This window comes from Colletotrichum abscissum, assembly GCF_030869225.1.
Source record: "Colletotrichum abscissum strain IMI 504890 chromosome Unknown Scaffold_18.1, whole genome shotgun sequence".
Taxonomy (NCBI): Eukaryota; Fungi; Ascomycota; class Sordariomycetes; order Glomerellales; family Glomerellaceae; genus Colletotrichum; species Colletotrichum abscissum.
In genome coordinates this window covers 538,845-559,076 of record NW_026850076.1, presented here as the reverse complement: position 1 = coordinate 559,076, position 20,232 = coordinate 538,845, and the positions used below count along the sequence as shown (strand labels likewise).

Genomic DNA, 20,232 nt, shown 5'->3' with positions numbered 1-20,232 from the left:
ATTCCGTCCAACTGCACATAACATCCTCCGCCGTGTTCGTGTCAAGCTGGTGCTGCCACTCTCCATTGTCTCCGATACGCTACATTTCGCCATGCTTCTGCATCAGTTTTCTAGCAGATGATGGATCAGTGCTGTATGTCAGCAGGAGCCATGGAGTTCTTCTGTAAATCCGGCGTGCCGGGCATCCACTGGCTCACCATAGTTGATACCTGTAAGCTGTCTCCGTCTCGCCAAGGGTAAAGGTTGCGAATAATTTCAACACAGAATAGCACGCTCTAAGTGGTATTTCCAACTTTGGTATTTTATACACCATGAAAATGCAACCAAAACAAGAGGCGAGCCCACCAAAGGAACCGCCCTGGGGTTACCGCAAAGCCTCGTAAGCTCAGGCATGATCTGCTCTACCTCTGGATTGAACTTCAGCAGGAGACCAGAGCAACAGGTACGTGGCAAAGCGAACCATCTCGATGCGTGGCGCTTCAGACCTCGGACTAGGAGTCCAGCTCCCTCACCCGTCCGCCTCTGGTCTGGAACGGAGCCCCCGCCAGCTCGTCTGGATCCGGCCTGGTCCGGACGCTGCAGATCAGAAATGTCTCTGACGCTGCCGCTGGTGCTTGTCAACAAGCCCGATATGTTGACAAGCCCAAACTCTGTTTTCTCTATCTTTCCCATTCTTCGAGAGGCCCCTCCCCCGTTCTTGTCTTTGTTTGAACTTTCCTTTTCCCTTCGTCCTTCGTCCTCGAATGAAGTGATAGTCAATGCCCTGTCAAGACTGATCTACCATCGTTACGTTACCTTCTTTCCATTTTCTTCATCTCAACTTTTTAGAAATTCCGTAATTTTATCACATTCCACTGTTTAGACCAAGGTATCAGACCAGACGATCATTGCCTTGCAGTCGCCAGGTAGCCCACTTCTACCTCCCGAGACATACATCAAAGTGGGAGATCTCGATCAATCAACTCTCAATTAGCCGACTGTCCACTCCCTTTGCTCATCTTCACACGTTATGCGCATGATCCTTTCCGACTGAGGGTCGAGTATCACCAGGAACCTGGTCCGCGGATAGATCAGGATCGACATACCGCTGGCGGGAAGATAACACGGATCGCGGATCACCGCACAGAATGGCATTCTCTAGCCCCTTGTTGACGGTTTTGGCCCTGGCCTTGCTCCCGGCATCAACTTTGGCGCAGAATGATCCGGTCAACGACTTTTGCCGTCGCTTTGGGCACCAGACCGCTGTCGTCGATAACAAGCTCTTTATCGATGGCGGCCTTGTGAATTGGAATCCACTTTCATCTTTTCCAGCCAACTACTCAAGTATATCACCTCAAAAATCACACCTGCAGTCCCGTCTCCTTTTTCATCCAATGGCAACATTCAGTTCCCACTAACACCCTGTTCAGATACATGGCTTCTATACCAAGATCTGTCTTCATCTACGGCTTCGGGGATGCCCCCCCTTTACGCCAATCTCTCCAAGAATGGATCAATTCCTAACGTCGCCGGCGGTGCCCTTTGGTCTGACAATGTCAACAAGCGACTCTATCTGTTTGGCGGGGAACGCAATGCGGGGGAATCGCCCATGCCCTTCAACCTATACGGCTATGATATCCTGAATAATCAATGGGATTCTTTCGGCCCATCTCGCACGGGGGCTTCGATATCAAAGGTTAGCTACGGCGCGGGAGTCTCTGTCGATACGCGCGGCGAAGCATATTACTATGGTGGATGGTTGAGCAACGCCTCCGTTCCTGGATGGGGCACTGGTCCGCCAGTCGCAACGACCGGCTTGGTGAGATACACCATGGATACCAATAGCTTTGCCAACAACACTGGGTAAGGAGAGGAACCTTGGTCAAGCGAGTGCACATGATACTAACACCTACATAGTCCTGACAATGTACGACGCGCCGAGGGCAGCCTGCATTACATCCCCGCTGGAGACGGCGGAATGCTCATCTACTTTGGGGGCATACAGGATCTGGCTGGCAATGGAAGTTCTACCATTGGCCAGCCCATGGACCAGATATTCATATACGACGTGCTCAGCAGCAAGTGGTACACGCAGAAAGCCTCAGGTGATGTTCCTGGAATGCGACGACGATTCTGCGCGGGCGTAACTTGGGCAGGAGACCAGTCGTCCTACAATATGTGAGTACATTGCTTCATGTCCATACTCACTATTTGCAACCCATCTAACACACATTCCAGCTACATGTACGGCGGCGCCAATGTTCCAGGCGTGCTGGGCGCGGGATTCGACGATCTCTACATCCTCTCGATCCCAACATTTACCTGGATCAAGATGTACCCCATCGGCCGCAACGGGACAGGAGACTACCCTCACCATTCAATGTCCTGCAACATCGTACCTGGCCGTGCGCAAATGATCATCTCGGGTGGCACGTTTCCGCTCTCCCAAGACTGCGATTCGCCCGGGCAGTGGGGAACCCACAACGCGGACCTCGGGAAACAGAATGCCGGCAAGGTTGTCTGGGAGTTATACAAGCCCAACAAGACAACATACGCCGTACCGGACGAAGTCATTGCCGTAGTAGGAGGCAACGGCAACGGCGGCGCTACAAAGACTGCACCGGCGGCTGGTTTCGACTACACCGACGTCAGCCTCCTCATCACGCTCACGGCCAGTATTCCGAGCCGTACGCCGACGAGAGATGTCGGCAGTACAGGTACTCCTGCTCCCACAGGAGGCCTATCTACAGGTGCCATCATTGGCATCGCGATAGGAGCTGCAGTTCTAGTCGGCGCCATCGCCTTGGGATGCTTCTTCCTGGTCCGTAAGCGTCGTTCAGACCGATTCCACACCGGAGCATCGCCGCCAGGACCAAGCCACGTATATCACGCCCAGAGCATGTCAGAAGCGTGGTCACCACCCGCGGCATCGCCTTACTCACCACCATACGGACCTTCTCCATTCACGCCTCCTCCCCTGTCCGCACATCCGCAATCACCGCACCCAATGTCCGCGCACACGGTGCCGCCGCACATGGGCCCGCCGATAGAGCTGCCTTCCGAGCCGTCATACACGACTACACCAGCGGCTCTCGCGGGCACGACGACGCTCACAAACATATCGTCCACGGCGTCGTACCCGCCGCAGCAGGCGTACTTCCCTGAGACGACGACGCTGCTAAATCAGCCGCAGTACGACGCCCACGGCAACATGTGGATGCCGCAGGTGAGCATGGTGCAGGTCGCCACCGGGGTGAGCCCGCCGTTGCCCGAGTACACGCCGGCGAGGGGCGACCAGAAGACACCGCAGCCGACAGCGGCCGAGGTACGGCACGAGCCGCCGCCGCAGGAGCCGCAGGAGCTCAGTGCGGACCCGGATGACCGTGCGGAGATGAGTACGAGGCAGGAACATCAGACGTACTATAACAGATGAGTTTGGTTTTTGCAGGCGCGTGGGTTATTCTGTTTCTTTGTAGTTAGCCTGAAGCCTGGTCTGTCAGCGATGATACCGAGCCAGAGATGGAGGCGAATGGGATAGTGGTACTGTCGAAGGAGTCTAGCGTTTGCCTCTTTGGTTTGTTCATTCTTGTTACTGGCACTATTCCCACTTGGAGTTGATGGTATGGAATTATGATCACGCGAATTTCAGTAATTTCTCAAGGTACCTAGCAGACACCTTAACCATCAGGGTTCGGAGCCATCAAGGTTCAGAATGTGATAAGGATTCCGCGAAATTTCGATCGTTGTCAGTCCGCTGATCGGTTTCGTGTAACTCCATGACATCCATGCCCAAGAGAGATAGTTACACCGCATTACAACAGCAGCGCCCGCAACGTTCGACGCGTTGTGGCCTCTAGGCTCTAGCCCGTGAATGAATTTTGCCAAGATCACATCAATATGAGTCGAGGTCGCGTGACTTGTCCGCATGCGGAACTCCTCTGGACCCTGAGAGACCACAAACCATGCAATGCCGGCAGTCGGAGGGGGGCGCCGAACAATGACTATCCTCTACCAAGCAGACTCTAGGATCTTGCCCCCCGATCCTAAGAAGGGTCCGGGTGATGTGATGAGTCCATGTCATGATCGGCTCATCAGCCGCAGCGCACCGTTGTCCGCCCATTGCTCTCTCTTCACGAGTTCATATTCCTCTCTATCACTGTGACTCTGTGTATATACACGTGCACGAAGCGTACACTCATCAAGGTCGTCAGGGATTCCTTCGTTGCGCTGCGCATATGCCGTGAAAGTTTAATACATCAAGAAACCCGATGGCCCCCAAGGACCCCATGAGTTCCATCACCGCAGGCAGGCATCGAGTGTACATGTAGCATAGCGCAGAAGTCAAAACTCCACAGCAACGAACCATGACCGTGGCTTCCAGGAGCTTGTATTTAGGTCCTCTTGGCGCGCGTGGATAGAGACAGGTGTGGGAGGGTCCCCACGATGCTGTGTAACCATCGGGGAGGAGAGGGTGGGAGGGCGGCCATGTGCACCTCGGTGCCGAGAAAACGATTTCCGTTGTCACCAGTCTTTGCTGCTTCCTGTATCCATACAGGTATACTTTTACCTCACAGTTACACAACGGTTTCTGAACCCTCCTCTATCCGACTCGTGACTCTGCAGACTCCAGACTTTGGAGAAGAGGCATCCCGATATCGCACTCGTGATCTGCGGGTGACCAGCGCAGCGATGCTTCAATAAACGAGAGCGATATCGGACAGCTCGCTGTGCTTGTGACTCAATCGTCTTGCCCGGAAGGGGCTGAGATCTTTGATCCACCGAGCTCGGTGAAGTCTGTGCTCTTAAGTCTGGGTAGTTGTTGGTTCGCAAAGGTTTTGTTGGAGCTCTAATGGAAGGGAGCTGTTCAACATGGGTGAGTGGACGGGGGATGGACAAGTTGAACGCTGATCCTGGAACTTCCCCCCCCCCCCCCCCCCTTCCCGGGGCCGGCCGGAAGGGCGGGGCCAGGTCACGGAGCTACTTTGCTGCTTTGGACGGACGGAACACTACTTTACTTTGGTGACTAACTTCGACTTGAATCAACCGACCAACTGCCGCATCCACTTGTTCACGTTGTTTTGAATTATCGATATGGACGATCCTAAAGAGAAGATCTGTGATAGTGACGGGTTGTGCAGTAAACTTCGGACTGGCTGACGTTAGGAATAGAGCCGTCCCATGTAGCCAAGAGATGTAGTGCCGTCAGCCCAGCACGTCCATTTACCATTCGGCCGGGAACAGGATGAAATCTCTTCCTTAGTATGCGCTCTACTCTAAGCGACGGGCGACGACTGCAAGTTAAGCCGATCACCACGTTAAGTCAGTTGAGAAAGCATTTCGTCATAACGTTCCGATGGGGCGTTCGCTTTGCAGAGTCGACTAGCGTAGATCGGAGAGAATAACAAAACGAGTAAACGGCATATTCCATGATGGGTAAAAACCAGTGCAAAATACACCTTTCCCACTACCCTATCCCACTACCTGAGTCTGGATCTTTCCTCCTAGCCCCTCCATCGGCAGATCTCCCTCCTCCCACATGGACAAATTTTTCCAATGGCAGATCCGGAAGGGAAAGAAAATGGGTTGACAGTCCCGCGAGCTAATACGGAATACCTCTAGTCGAAAAGCCTCCTTGCGCCTATGTATGATGTAATACCGAAGGAGGGATGGGGACCTGGGCTCAAGCCGCACCGGCGAGAGCGGGAGGAGCAGACCCCCAATGTGTCTCAGTGGGAAGGACAATCAATTTCTGCAGGGTCCAGAGTGCCCAGAGGCGCTCGACGTCGGGATGTGCGTTGACTGACGGTGTGGCCCAGAGTCTTCCATTGTCAAGCCAGGAACACTGCCCGCACTCTTTTGTGCCAATGTCTCAACGACCACGGTGGGATCTCTCCGAGGGGGCGGTGGGCATGGGGACAGGGAAGAGATCAAAGTGAGAATGTCTCAACGGCATGTGGGCAGAGACATCTCCCGTTTGTTCCTCGTCAAGACTCCTCCCCTCTCAACCGCCATGGTCGTTCTCTTTGAACCCCTCACGATGCTGACGACGTGTGAGGTTCGCAATACCGCATTCGGTAGCAAAAGGTACCGGATTCAGAAAAGGTCGCTCGAGCAGCTCACCAACAGCCAAGACACCATACTATGCCTATACAGATCCCGGCCGAAGACAGAAAAAACGGGGTACGAACGACTTTAATCCCCCTTGGGTTCTTTAGCTCTTGAGCTCTTTAAGCTCTTTAGCTCAACGCTAACCTACATGTCATGGACTTGACCTCTAGGTGGCCTTGGCTTCTTGTCGACTCCGAAGCTGGCTGTGTTTTTTGGTCGCCACCAAAACCAACAACACCACCCAAGGAAAACCAGAACGCCCAACACAGGACCCGATCCCGCCGTCGTTCCCTGTAGACTGTAGTGGTTCAAGATCGAAGTCCCGTCCCAAAGCTCAGGTCGCACCCGCATCGACCGCGGCCGCCTAGAGTAGAGGCACGGATCTCAATTGCCGTGAGCCGCATGCGAAAGACACGCGACGCCACGTCCCGCTTAGCCCAGAGGCCTGGACAGCCTTGACCCATAACCTTACCAAGCGCTTGGAAAATACTGCAGAGAGGCTCAATGATACTGTGGTAGGCATTTGAAGTTGTTAGTATGGTCATGGTCATGGTCGTCACAAAGCTCAACGAAGCCGTTGCACCTTTATGAAGGATGTTTCTAATTTCTCTGATTGTCTGTCACGCTCCTCATAATTCTATCATTGCTCTATGAACCTCACGCTCAAGCGAACAGAAACTCATAACCAGGAGCATTTCGTCCTCATTATTATGCCTCTAGCTATCGAGTATCATGGCGCGGTAAAGAGAGCGAGTGAAGAGAAAATCCTGTTAGTCCCTCCGCCCATCACATCTATACCAGCCCTATTCCGGCGAACCGGGAAACCAACCCATCCAAAGAGCCCCATCAAGCCACCGAAAGCCACTGCCGCGAGACGCTTGTGAGAATCTGGCCCCTACGGCCGTCGCGGCGTAGACCGGCGGCTTTGACAAGCGTCGAGCGTGGCTTTCTCGGTAGGTCCTCCACGCGGGGTGCATGCCGTTCTGCGTGTAGAACGGCAGTGCATATGGGCAAAACAACGGGATACAGAGCAAGATAATGTTCTCGCAAGGGAAGGAAGACAGACAAACATCAAACTCCAGAATGGTATAAGTAAACGTCTCGTCCCGGATGCCATGGTGAAGTTTTTGGATAGACCAGACAGCCTCAACTCTCTCACACAACAAACATCCTCCTCATCAACAAGACCAACAAGACCTTTTCACTAAGGTTTACCATCCTATCCTCACAACCGGTCTCTAATATCTAATCAACATCAACAAACTAAAATGGCTCGCCGCGCTTCCCTCATCGTGACAGCCCTCCTGGCCGTCTGCGCCTCCGCGGCTCCCGCCCCGATGCCTCAGCGCTCGTCAAAGATCACGGCCGTCAAGAACATCTTCACCGTCGGCGGCGTCTCCTTCGCCAACAGGCTCTACTGGGACTTTAGCAAGCTCGCCAACGGCGCCAAGGTGCCCGACGGCCTGCGCGTGAGCGGCTACCCCGTCAGCGACACGCACGTCTTCGTCACGCAGAACGCCTATATCAACGGCGGCTACCTCAACCTCAAGGTCGACGGCGGCCAAAAATCCAAGCCCTACAAGTCTGGCGAGGTCGTCACCGTGGCCCAGAACATCAAGTACGCCTCTGTCCGGACCGTCGCCGTCTTCTCCGAGCCCGCTGGTGTCTGCAATGGTAAGCCTGCCCCCTTCAACAGATCTCGCTACCTCACCATCAAACACTCTTTCGAGACTAACACAACATCAACAGGTATCTTCTTCTACAAGAACGACAACCAAGAGACCGACATTGAGTGGCTCTCCGACGCAAACTCCCAGAGCAACGCCGGCAAGCGCCAGGTCTGGTTCGCGAACCAGGCCACGAGCAAGTCCTCCCCCAAGTCCTGGCTCTCCGTCCTGCCCCCCACGAACCCGACCGCCACGGAGCACGAGTACCGCATCGACTGGATGCCCGGCGTCGTCCGCTTCTTCGTCGACGGCATCCAGACCTGGCAGACCACCCAGAGCGTGCCCACGCAGGCCGGCCCCTGGGTCTTCAACAACTGGGCCAACGGCGACAAGGGCTGGAGCGCCGGTCCCCCCGCCGCCGATGCCATCTTCAAGATCAAGGAGATTGACATGTACTACAACACCGCATGAGAAGCCTACCTACTCGGCCACAACACATCATTGGGCAGGCTTCTGCTTCACAGCTCAAATTTTCAACTTCATCGTACATACTTTTGGATAACGACAAGGCAACCAATTCATGAGGAGGAAAACGGTCTTGGAACAAAGGGAACTAATTGGACATAATGAGGAAGGAAAACGAACAATAACTTCATGAACAAAATGGAACCAGCTACTAAGGAGGAGGACATAATAACGAGGAGGGCTTACTTCATGACCATAATGCAATAGTAATGGACATAATAATACAGAAAATCAGAAAACCCCCAAAATCGAGTCATTATCAAGTGCCATGCAGCATCTGATGCGCACCACTGTGAAAGGAAATGGGAATGACCTTAGGCCGCGGATTAAACAGCTCATCGGGACGGATGCATCGTCACCGACCCTCAAGCATTTGCCATATCCGAGTCAAAAAGCACCCGGCGGATGGGGCAAGATATCCGTCCGATGCGTGGAAACGTGGAGGCGGGCGGGCGGCCGCAGGCCCTGCTGCTGCCGCAGCAGCAAGGGCAAGGCCATGCAGGTAGGAGAGAAAGAAGACAGAGGTCTCTTCTCATCCTCGATGTCCGCGGGTAAAAAGCTACTGTCAAAGCTATGAACAATCAGGGTCCCCACGATCTTCTCTTCCACGATATGGATGGACCCCAGAAAGTGATAGAAAAGGGTTAGCGGGTTGGAAGATCATCCCATGCGAGGAACAAGGGGGGAGGGGGGGCATTTTCAACTTTTGGATGCGACGAGCTTCTTGCGGTTGGGTTCGTCCGCACACTATCCTCCGCAAGCCTCCGCTTCCCGCCCGCCCGCATAGAATGATGCTCCATAGATAAGACTCATCGGGAGCCGTTCGTTTGGTGTGTAGTCAATTTTTTCCTTCCCCATTGTGCGAACCAGAGATCGTCTTTCGCGCCCACCCGTGTGCCCAGTGTGGCTGGCCCACGATGCCCCGTCCATTGTCGTCTGTTTTTACGTTGGCCCGAAGACAGTCCGAGGCCGGTTCGGCCCCAGTACCCGCAGACGGGATAGCTCTAGCCTCTTGAGCCTCATGTGGAAAAGCTTCGGGCGTGGGAAAAAAGGGGGACAGAGTGCGAAGAGGCTAATGAGAGCGTTTCCCGTGGGCCAGGTTGAGGATGTCCGATAATCGGAAAGCATGGTTCTTTTGTCTCTCGTTGGTTTGCTGCGACTTTTCGACTTTTGCGTACAGTACGGCCGCGCGCGCGCCCCCCCAACTCCTCTCAGGTCCTCGTTTACGCGATGTTCTGGACTTTGGGCTAAAAAGGACTTGAACCGGGGGAGGGGGGGTGGTTCCTCCTTGAGACGAGACAGGCAGACGCGAGTGCGGTTCGCGAACCTCTCAGAGGCTCAAATGGCGTTATCTTGCATGATAGCTTCCTTTCCACCCACCCCTGTCTCTCGTGGTGCTCGTCGGGACGGCGTCCAAAGGGTTCTGGGTTCCTGTCAAGGAGGGTCGACAAACCCCACCAGCCCGTGGGGTATTACTCTTTCAACAATCCCGAAAGTATCCGACCCTGCCCGGTGTGGCCTGGGCAGTCACGGTGTGTTCAATGGATGCGTGGGATGGGATGTGGAAGCGATTGGTGTGTATCTGGCCGAGAGAGGCAAAAGAGCTTTCGCCGGTTGTTCGTACGGGGGGACGAGAGCTGAAGCAGAAATTTTCGTCGATTTTGGCTTTAGCTTCAGCTTCAGCCCTTTTCAACGGCGGCCCCTTTCAGCTTGTAAGCGAGGACCCTGAACTAAGGTAGGCAAACACCGTCAGCAACGCGTACGACAACCAATGACAAGCTCCAAACGCAAGAGAAGGGTTGAAGTTTTCTTGTAGCTTTGAAATCCCAAGCTATCGGGAACCGTGTTTCCACTTTGGCTCGGTGATTTAGACCACCGAGGATCACACCCATCAAGGTGAGTGACGAGGGGGCCCGAGGGGTTCTCATGAGCGCGCGGCTGCTCGGCTCACCCTGATGGGCGGGCGCTTTGCAGATAGCAGGATAGCGACAGATGGCCCAGAAAGTTGAAGAAAAGAACCAGGGAAACAGTTCAAGATAGTCTTGGATGCCCCATGGTTACGCCATGCCGTCTTCTGCCGCCTGCCGTCAGTGACGAAGCTCAAAGAAGAGGAGGGGTCGCGAGCGTGGGGTTGAAACTCGCGAGCTCGATGGCGTGCATATCGAGAGACTGACTGCCGCCCGTATCCGTAGGAGTTCAGGGTCTTCTAAGTACCTTATTATTAAAGAAAGTTAATTCTTTCTAAGTTATAAGTATAAGAATATAGTTTTAATAAAATAGTATAATACTTACTTAGTACTTAAATTAAAATACTTTTTTAAGTTTATTATAAAAAAAAGATAATTATATTATTAATTACTTATTATTAAGGTCCGTAAGTAGTATTATAGTTTTAATTATAATAATTTTATTTATAATAAATAAAAAGTTTATTTATAAGTCCTTTAAAAACCTTTTTTTAAAAACTATAAGAGCCTCTAAGTATATTAAATTAAAATACTTATTAAGATATTAATAACTAAACTAATTTTATAATAATAGTTTTAATAAAAGAACTAAGAAACGAATTAAGAAATAATATTAAAATCCTTATTAACGTTAAGTACGATTTACGAAGTATAATAATATAGCTATAAAATATTATTAATATATCTTATACTAAAAAGAGTATTATTAATATTAATAAGATAAATAAAGTTATATTAATATAATATCTCGGCTTTTTTTTATAATTTAAAAACTATAGTTTTAAATAGTATTAAAAATTTATTAAAAAGCTTTTTTAAATATTTAAATATATTTATTATTATTTTTATAATAATAAAACTCTTAATACTTATATATAAGTATAAATTACTTATTTTTAAATAGTAATATTAGCTTATTAATAAACTATTAAAACTACGATTTTAGTAATTTCTTAATAAGGGAGAGGGTAGAATAGAGGAAAGGATAAATAATTTATAAAAAAGGTTAAGGTTAAATAGTATAGAATTCGAGGGCAGGGTAGCGTTTATATGTACTGTGGTAATCCTTTAGTAATGTAAAACGATGGAGTTAAACAGTGGGAGTTCAGGGTCTAGACGCAAAAGAGGCATGCCGAACGGAACGGAATCGACACGCACGTCGTTGAGATGAAAAGTGATGTTTTCTTGCCTGCTCATACGCACTAAGCAGAAGATCTGTAGTTCCTCTGTCCAGGATTGTATCTCTCCGTATCGCCGTAAATCTCGGGAGTTGCGTCAAAAGTAACCCCGCCGATGCCAAGCTGGTGGAATATAGAACAATCTAATCAATCATCTATCAATCTATCTATCAATCAGTAGCAAAACTCTAGTCGGACTTCGGATGCTATGGCAAAAGGAGAAAAAAAATCCAAGGCCCCCACGCGGAGCAGAAAAAGGCAGATTAATTGAGTAGCAGCATGGCACGCCCACTGGGGACGCACGCAGAACTTTCGATGCCGTGACAGGCATGCTGTAGAAACTCTCTCGCTCAAGAAGCCCCCGGTTAAGTTCCCTTTGCAGGCAGACGAATGTCAAGTTCAAATCACAGGTTGACACGCAAACGTGCCATCTGGGTAGCCGTGGAGTGTGCCAGCCACCTTGATAATTCTAGACCATGACAGGAACCTGCTCAGAGATAGCTCAACAGTCGGGAATGCAAGAGTCTCAGTGGACGAGGTTGAAATTTTTGAGCGCTTCCGTATCTTGTCACCCCAATCGTTCATGTCGCGGCTCTTGCCGCGCATGCGTCCTCTACTGGAACTGGTAAGTATCTCCCGTCGGTTGATGGCACAATGAGTTGCCAATTGCATTGTGTCTGCGCGTTGCCTTGCACTCGCAGCAGCAGCCTATTCACTGACTCCGACATGCCCCCGAGGAAACTCAAGAGGTGATATCAGACGTGATATGAGCAGACCTCGACCAACGGTTGTCAGCCACGCCAGTCAAGCCAACGGCGATTCATGATGGGACCTTAGCACATGCATCTTACGCCTACTTTCGAAACCAGTCGGCATTCTTTCGAGAGGAGAAAAATGTGACGAGATAGTGTTTCTATATTGTCTAATGGCACGCCATCGCCACTCATCATGTGTTGTACAGTTGTAGTACCTAGGCATATGAAGCAAGCGGCAGTTGGTGCTCGAACAGCTCACATCACATCACACCCCGCATTCCTGAGGTGATCAGGGTTCTACCTACCACCGACTGTTAGCAGCACGAACAGAAGCAAGAAAAATTGATCAGCATATCTGGTTCCGGCCGTTTCGAACTTACGAATGTGATGGAACCTACATACACGCCATTACGGACCATCGTGCCATCCTTCACCGTTTCCATGTGTCACAGTCACCGTCCTCTAGCTCGGCCACCAAGAAAAAGAACGTTATGTTTAGGGCCTCTCGGATCTAGCAGTAGACTGGGGGATCGCCATATAGCGGTCATTTGGACTGGGGACCGGGGACTGGGGGGAAAGAGAGAGATGCTTAAGCCCACGGCGGCCGGCGTAGGGTGCATTAGACTATTGACATAATACTTACCATAGTACCAAGGGACTAAAAGGTACCTGTTCGGGAGACTTTGTAGACTGAGTGTCGATCGTTCATCCGGCACTGTTTATTAGTTCGCTTGTATTCATGCAGACGATGCTCGACGGCTTTGACGGATGCTGTTCCCTTGGGCGGAGAACAGTTACGATTGATGTGGGCTTTCCGGTGACTTTCTACGTTGCATACCTTCGGATACTCCACGGGCCTAGTCTTCCGGTGTTCCATCGAAACCAGAAAAGTTGATCTGTTCTCTCAATGTCGAGATTGAACATTACAATTACCCTCTGCATAGGGACCCTCTTACGCGGCGACAGATGGCATGAGGAAACTTACGATGTATGGATAGATAGTTTGACAAGACATAGAGAGTACCAGCATGCCTGTAGGCTATATGAAGCGCTAGCTGCTCAACCATGTCTCCTGCCCCATAACTCCTTTGCAGTAACAAACTCACTCCAGTTACAGAGACACAGAACTGGCCAGTAGCTTGGCATCTTTGTGGGAACGGGGGAGAAATGCAGATGAAAATTTTCCGTCGGCTGCCCTCTCCGATGCCCGATGGGTTGGGATCCCCGCAACGACCCAAGGGGAAAGGAGACAGAAATGTTGCATCAATAATACATCGTTACGGTGAACCAGAGAAGAAACGGGGGGGGGGGGGAATCTTTCTTCCTCTGACCAAACGTGATGGAAACACGTGTTCTGTGACGGACGGGAAGAAACGTCGTTCATGTCAAGTTCCCACCGTCTCAACGTGGATGAAGCAGGCACTGTGGTAGGTGGTTTGCGGCCTACCTTGGACAGTTGGATCCGTCCTAGACTTGACTAACAAGGCAAGGTAAAGGCCGGGTTGGGGAAAAGGCCCACCCACCGGTGTACGGATACAAGTGTGCGTGTGTGTGACTCTGGAAAGTGAAGAGACTGCTGAGCGGAAGCCCTTGCAGAGAACGGAGCCGGGACGAAGGGAAACGAGTGGATATTCTGTCAATGGGGCTCCGGGCTGTGTCGTCCTTGCAGTTTGCCCACTAAATTCTTTCTCATGGGGATTAAGTTTTTCTCGACTTGTTTCTGATGTGCCAGGGGTGGTTGCGAGGCGCTGAGGTCTGGAATCTCTGGAATCCTGAAATTTCTGCCCATTTCCACAATTTCTGATCGTCTTCCCTGCGTCGAGTCCGTCTTTGTCATTGTATTTTGTTGTTACCGGGAAGGGATGATAAGCAATATATTTCGTACTCTGTGAGTCTGTGGAGGTGAAGCGAGTGAAAAAGGGAGACAAAAAACCGGAGCATGTTGCTTTGCGACGGGCGGCGGCGCGGCTGGCCGGAGAGGTTCCACGGGTCCACGGGCATGGCTCCACGGGTCACTGTTTTGCAGGACGTGAAAGAAAGGGAGCGGGTGGGACGGACGACGCCATCAACCCATACCCAAGGTACAAGGCACCGGACCGCCTCAAGCTCGCAGCGCCGTTCGGGAGCATGACGCCTCCAGGGGACTCGGAGCACCTCTTTGCCATTCAGCCGCTCTACCCCCAAGAGCTAAAATGTGCTCATTGTTGTTATGTGAGGTGGTTTCCTGTGGATACGGGTACTGGTACTCCACCGAAAGTCAAGCCGGCTTGTGATGAGTCGATGACTGACTCCTTGAGTCGCACAGTCGTTGTTGAAGTCTCTGAGCCGCTGAGCCTCTGGCGACGGGACGTGGGGCTCTCGAGGATGTGGGTTAGAGGCCTACGGATACTGTAGTGCCTTAGTTCCCTCCCTCAGAGTAACAGTTGCGCCTTTTAGTGGAGTTTGTTTCGAACTTTGTACGGCCTCTTGGTAACCCTGATGTGGCTTTTTTACTCGATTTTCTTAGGGCCCATTCGGGGGGAAACGTGCTCAGGGCTGTGGATGAGGTGATGTGAAAACGTCGTATGAATCACGAAATACCGGGGCCGGGGGATGGAGGCTTTGGAGGCTCCTCCGTCGCAGCCGCGCAAAGCCCACAGCTAGCAGACAGCAGACGTCTGAGTCTCGGCTGCTCTTACTGCGTGCGTAGCAACCTCGTGGGAACTGGGAATGGCCCACTCGATCCGACTCGAACGATTTGCTAGACTTCAACTCGAGCCGTGGCGGGTCGCTGACAGAGAACCAAAGTTGTTTCGGCCATCAGTGTCCCCGTCGTCTGTCGTTCCCCAACATGTTGTGCCCTTTGAGGAAAATTGCAACATCCGCTGATCAAAGGGGACGTGCCGAAAGTGAGAAAACCGGGTATTGCATTACGGCGGCCTCTGGAGTCTGCTCCCGTGCTGCATTGCATTGTGTTTGTTCTTTGCTGAGAGACAGCTGTGGCATGTGCTCACTAATCTCAGTCTGGTAGTCTGGACTCACCGGAGACGTGTCCAATTTCTCAAAATCAAGGAACGGGAGAAACAAACACCATGGCGGTGCAGATGCGAGTAGAAAGGCAAGACGAGGAAATACCTCATTGGCCATCCCCGATGTAGAAGCTGGCTAAGAAGTGCCGTACCAGAAACACGTTGACTATGGTATCGTACGCTGTTAGTGAATACAGTCCACGTACACCTACTGTTCGGTATTCGCAGACGGGCATCCACCAAATCGGCGTACCTATCTGTGAGTTTGTTGCCGCTGCAAGGTACTTGGACCCTCGTCGTGACGGCGTGTCTTGTTTCGCTGGTCATGCAGTCGAAGCTCTCCATAATACGGGGTACGCAGCGAGGCACGTTGCATACAGCAGAGCGAGCCGACTGGCTGCCCTTTGGAATTGTAAAGTTGTAGTGTTCATGCGTATGGAGCCCAGAAACCATCAGATCGTGATCGCTTCACTGGCTCAGAGAAAAAGTCTCTGTTTCACGGGTGTCCCTTTCTGATGTTCTTCTTTTAGTGGCGGCTCTGTATCCTTCTTCCCGCTTTTTCGTGTTCCCGCAGGAAGTTCCGTTCTCCACGCGCATCAAGTGCTTGTTTCTTTCGTCCAAGGACTTTGGACGGCCCGGCGTGTGATGTACCTCTTGGCTCGATCTGACGTGCAACGGTACATTGCGTGTCTGAGGCAGCCCGCACCGAGGCCGTAGAGGTTTCGAGCGGCCGCTGCATGAGCCTACGCGATATACTCACCACGAGCATGCTTCTTGCCTGTTCCCTGGTCGATTCCTTACATAAGGCGGAATGGTTGGTTGTACGTCGATGCCATCTTGAACTTATTAGCTAACAAGGCGTCGTTATGATGCAATTTTGGCACCGCAGTGTATATCGGGTACAGACGGACGCAACAGAATAGGATGCTCAAATAATGGCTTCAGCACATGAGCAAGGGCTCTAGAGTCAAGGCCCAGGACGGCATGAAAGAGGCACCGGGGCCGATGGGGTGAGCTGATGACAGAATGGCGAAAATGATGCATCGCCGTGGCTCGACGACAACTGAGCCCCCTCGTTCGCGTCAGACCTGGCTCTTGTTAGTCCTCGCATGGCCAGTCACCTGGTCACACCTCACATCGCTCGCACCTTGTCCTCGGCTTCCAATAGGCGAAGCAGGCAGCTTGCAGCCTGTGTACCATCTTGTCATCCTGTGTCCAACAGGTAAGTACTGTAGTGTAGGTACTCCGTGCAGAGGTGCAGAACAGAACACCAGGGCCGCCCAGTCCCCTTGTCGATCGTCTCAGAAAGGGTCCTTCTTCTGGTGGTGCCTCTAGGAGTGTACTCCGGTAGGTGTTGGGATGCCCTCCTTGCAGCTGTACCTGGCATTCTGGCATTCTACATAGTTTCCATCATGTAATGGTGGATGCTTGGCCACCATCCAAACACACCCAAGTACTCCAAGGACGGCATCCGGTAGATTCGTAATTGCAGCCACGAATTCACCATTCACCGTTCACCGCTGCTGTTTTGGAAAGTGTAGGTACCTTGGGAATACTCTAGTAGATACGTACTTACGTACTCACGTAAGGTACTCCGCACTGCACGTGTGATGCCTTACATAATTCAAGCCCGAGAACGTCGAGAAGGAAGGAATGAATGTACGTAAAGGAAAGTACGAAGAGAAGTGCCTACCTTACATTGCGAAGCACCCTTGGGTACAAGGCGACGCGGGCAGGTTGGCACTGAGGTCAGGTAGACACGGCAGGCAGGGCAGGTACTGAGGAACTTTGGCTTCATCCCCAGACTTCTCTCTCGGCAGCATCGTGCATCAACCTCTGCTTCTCTTTGGACTTCCCCATATTTGCACTATTAAAAGCCCTGCTTGGTCTTTGGCGGCTTTGCCCTGGTCCGCACATCCCCCTCGTCTCGCTAAGTAGTGTAGTCTCTCCTGACCACAAACTGCGTACTTCGTACCCACCAGCGTCCACGCACGCAACGAGCTCTTCTGACTTCTCAACTTCTCACAGACCGACGACAAGGGTCCCGGGTTACCCTTCTGGGTACGAGTGAGCCGCCCGCAGAGAGGGACTCAGACAGGCTTCCCCTGTCCATCGCAGGCCTGCAATCCTCCCCACTGTGAGGTGCAAAGTGCAGATACTGAAGCCTGGTTTCTTTGATGCCATAATCCCCGTGACTACGAGAAGGCAACGGCGATATAAACCTCGGACCCCGATCTGGAATCTCGATCTGAAAAGAAAGGCAATTTTTCCTTCGCTAGCGAACCCGTTTTCTCAACCACGTCAATAAGTCGGTGAAGAATTTAAGAGAAAAAAACCCCCCGACCAGCGGCTAGACAAGAAACGAAGACGGGGGGACGGAGAAAAAAAAAAGATATTGCGCAAGAAGACATTTTCCAAAGGAATTCCATACCATATTAGCTCGGGATACGAAAAAAGACACGGCTGCATACACATTACACACAGACTTCAAAGAACGACATTTTATTCTCCGGTCTCATACGCAAGAGCCAACCCGCCAGTCCTCATACAGAAGCAGCGGCTATCCAGCAAGAGGCCAGAGAGCTCATTCCTAGCCTTGCAGCCCTTGCTTCCCACCGCTTCGTTTGGACACAAGCAGATCAAGACCCTCACGCCATACCCTTCTTAGCACGAGAGGGTTCATCAGGGTGTCTGGTCTCCGGTCGTCGTTACTACTCGGTACACCTGTAACCACACACAATTACAAGCTACAGCACCCATACCCGTACGGTTTGGGTGGCATTCTCGCTGCTGTCATCGGCAGAGTTGAGACGACGGACGAATCGGCGGCGCTTGATCCATCTCATAAGCTGGAGGTCCGTCCGCACCACAACATCTCCGCTTTCGGCGAGCCCACGGCCCTGCCTGTCCTTGCGTCAATCCGAGGTACCTTGCGTCTTTGCGGCTTGTCTGGGTACCGGGTTGAAAAATTTACAGAGGGTACGGATAGACAAGGGGAGAGAGAGAGAAAAAAAGGATATCCATACATCAACTTGCAAGGGAGTGACAAGTAAGGACGGCAACGGAAAGAGTCACACTCGATCGGGCTCCATTCATTCAGCAAGAGAAGAGCCATTGAACACTATTCGAAGAGTCAAACCAACCGTCTGCGGGACTACATATATTTCTCGGCTCCAATTCTGTCCCGCTTCCAGGAGCCTCATCTGTCGCCAACTGCTCTCTTTCTTTTTCCTCGCCTTGACATTTCCTCGGCAATCTCGTCTTTGACTGAGTGATCACTACGTCAGTCTGGCTCTATTTCGTCTCAATCCACTTGAGGATCCGTCGTCCCTTCTATCGAGCACCTAGAAAGGGCAAACTACCTCACACTCACACACCTGCTGCTCGGCTTTCGCCTTGCTGATACACAAATCGCATCTCTCTTTCGCAAATTCCCACCCCCGAACGGAAGACGGACAACGGGCCAATTTGGAGCTAGCCAGCGCTGGTCCCCGCACTCGCTCTCGACTCTGGCGTCATCGTGCTTCCTAGGAGCTGTTTAATTAATTCCTCGAGAGATCGAGGCCGCAGCAAACATTTTGCTGCACCTAGCAGAGTACCTCCTAGTTCCGACTGTACCTAAACTTGACCTGCAGACCCCGGTTATCCCTGGAGCGAGAAACAAACCCACGCTGGTACAAGTCAACCCCGGTCTCTCACTCTCCATCACTCTACACTAAGCCTGGAGACTCAACCCGCGCACACCTCTCTGTCACTGAGTCTGAGTCTCTCACACCATCCACCTCGCCGGGTCTCACCAAAGATACCTACCTAGCACGGTAATAGCAACCGTCAGCGCAGGTACTCTTCTCAGTCTCTCCTCAGCCGAGCTAGCCCTCTCAAAAAAAAACACATCCGGCCAATCCTTCCTGCAAGCTTGCAGCACCACATCAGGCCTGCTTGGACTGGCGGCACGCTTCTTTTATTCCCTTGACCTCCCATCCCATCTTGTCCTATCCCGCCCTGCCTTGGACACACCTCTCTTCTCTCTCTCAGTGTCTCTCATTCCTAGACTTGTCTCTTGCATTAAAAACTTCCGACTGGCCTGATAGGAGGAACACGGGCTCTCTCTTTCAAGTTTTCATCTGGAGCATTGTATCAGTCACGGCCACGGCGACGGTCACGGCCACAAACCCGCACCACAACCCATCCATCAGCCATCCATCGCCCACGGGCAATCCATCACTTATCAGCTCTCGGCCAAATATACATACATATCCACTCCCACACCCCCCAGCCAAACCCGCCGCTATCTTTCAATCCATCACCAAGACGCCTTAGCTACTAGAAATAAGGCATACCACATCAGGCGTCCCCTGCACATTGCGATAGCTCGAGACCCTTCTTAATCCTCCCAGCACCCGCTCTGACCTGCGGGGGAAGACCAACGACCGGAGAAGAAGAAAAAATCTCTTCAGCGGGCGGACAAGACACACGGAGTCACAGCCGACGACCACCACTCTAACCTACCTTACCACCACTACCTACCTTACCTGTTCGTTCACTCAGCCCAGGGCTTCGAATTTGCCACTCGGAACGCGTGAAAGCAGGGACCAATTTCCTGCATTCCCATACAAGGCCACCAACAGGCAGTCTAGATTCACATCTCACCGATTGTTGCGAAAAATTTTCACTGTTGCAGAAGAAAAGGGTTCGGAAATCTTCTTCCCTCGTCCGACGCTGCTTCACCCATCGCCTCTGCCAAACCCGACGGCCGAGACAGGACGGACGTTCGCAACTGCAGTGGCACTACACGCTGTTGTTCGTCAATCATCGCTTCTTGGGGGAATAGAACGGCGCTACCCCTCCACCAAACCCGCCCATTCCCCGCTTATCTGGTCCCGCCGTCCATCCGCCGATACAGGCACCACAACACAGCCAACTGAGACTGAGGACTCGGAAACTAACTGTGAGCGTGAGCTGCGAGAGTCTGAGCGATAGACTACAAGAAGAACCCCTGCCAACCTCGTCGCATCGTTGGCTTGTTGTTTTCTTCTCTCGATCTT

The 20,232-nt window shown here is 51.9% G+C and overlaps 3 protein-coding genes across 3 annotated transcripts; 2 read left to right on the top strand and 1 right to left on the bottom strand.

Moving 5' to 3' along the window:
- Nucleotides 1–1,028: 1,028 nt before the first annotated feature.
- CABS01_08179 (cell wall anchored protein) lies at nt 1,029–3,412 on the top strand (the record flags this gene model as incomplete). Its single annotated transcript, XM_060541541.1, has 4 exons — nt 1,029–1,323; nt 1,410–1,842; nt 1,897–2,157; nt 2,218–3,412. Coding segments are annotated over 4 exons (2,184 nt in total), but the record flags the coding sequence as incomplete, so codon positions are not given.
- A 3,943-nt stretch (nt 3,413–7,355) lies between these two features.
- On the top strand, nt 7,356–8,225 carry CABS01_08178 (uncharacterized protein; the record flags this gene model as incomplete). The annotated part of the gene is made up of 2 exons (XM_060541540.1): nt 7,356–7,761; nt 7,837–8,225. The coding sequence occupies 2 exons, from the start codon at nt 7,356–7,358 to the stop codon at nt 8,223–8,225; spliced, it is 795 nt and encodes a 264-aa protein (XP_060402344.1).
- Nucleotides 8,226–14,386: 6,161 nt separating this feature from the next.
- CABS01_08177 (uncharacterized protein) lies at nt 14,387–16,023 on the bottom strand (the record flags this gene model as incomplete). The annotated part of the gene is made up of 2 exons (XM_060541539.1): nt 14,387–14,567; nt 15,989–16,023. 2 exons carry the CDS (start codon nt 16,021–16,023, stop codon nt 14,387–14,389), a joined length of 216 nt encoding a protein of 71 aa, XP_060402343.1.
- Between the last annotated feature and the right edge of the window lie 4,209 nt (nt 16,024–20,232).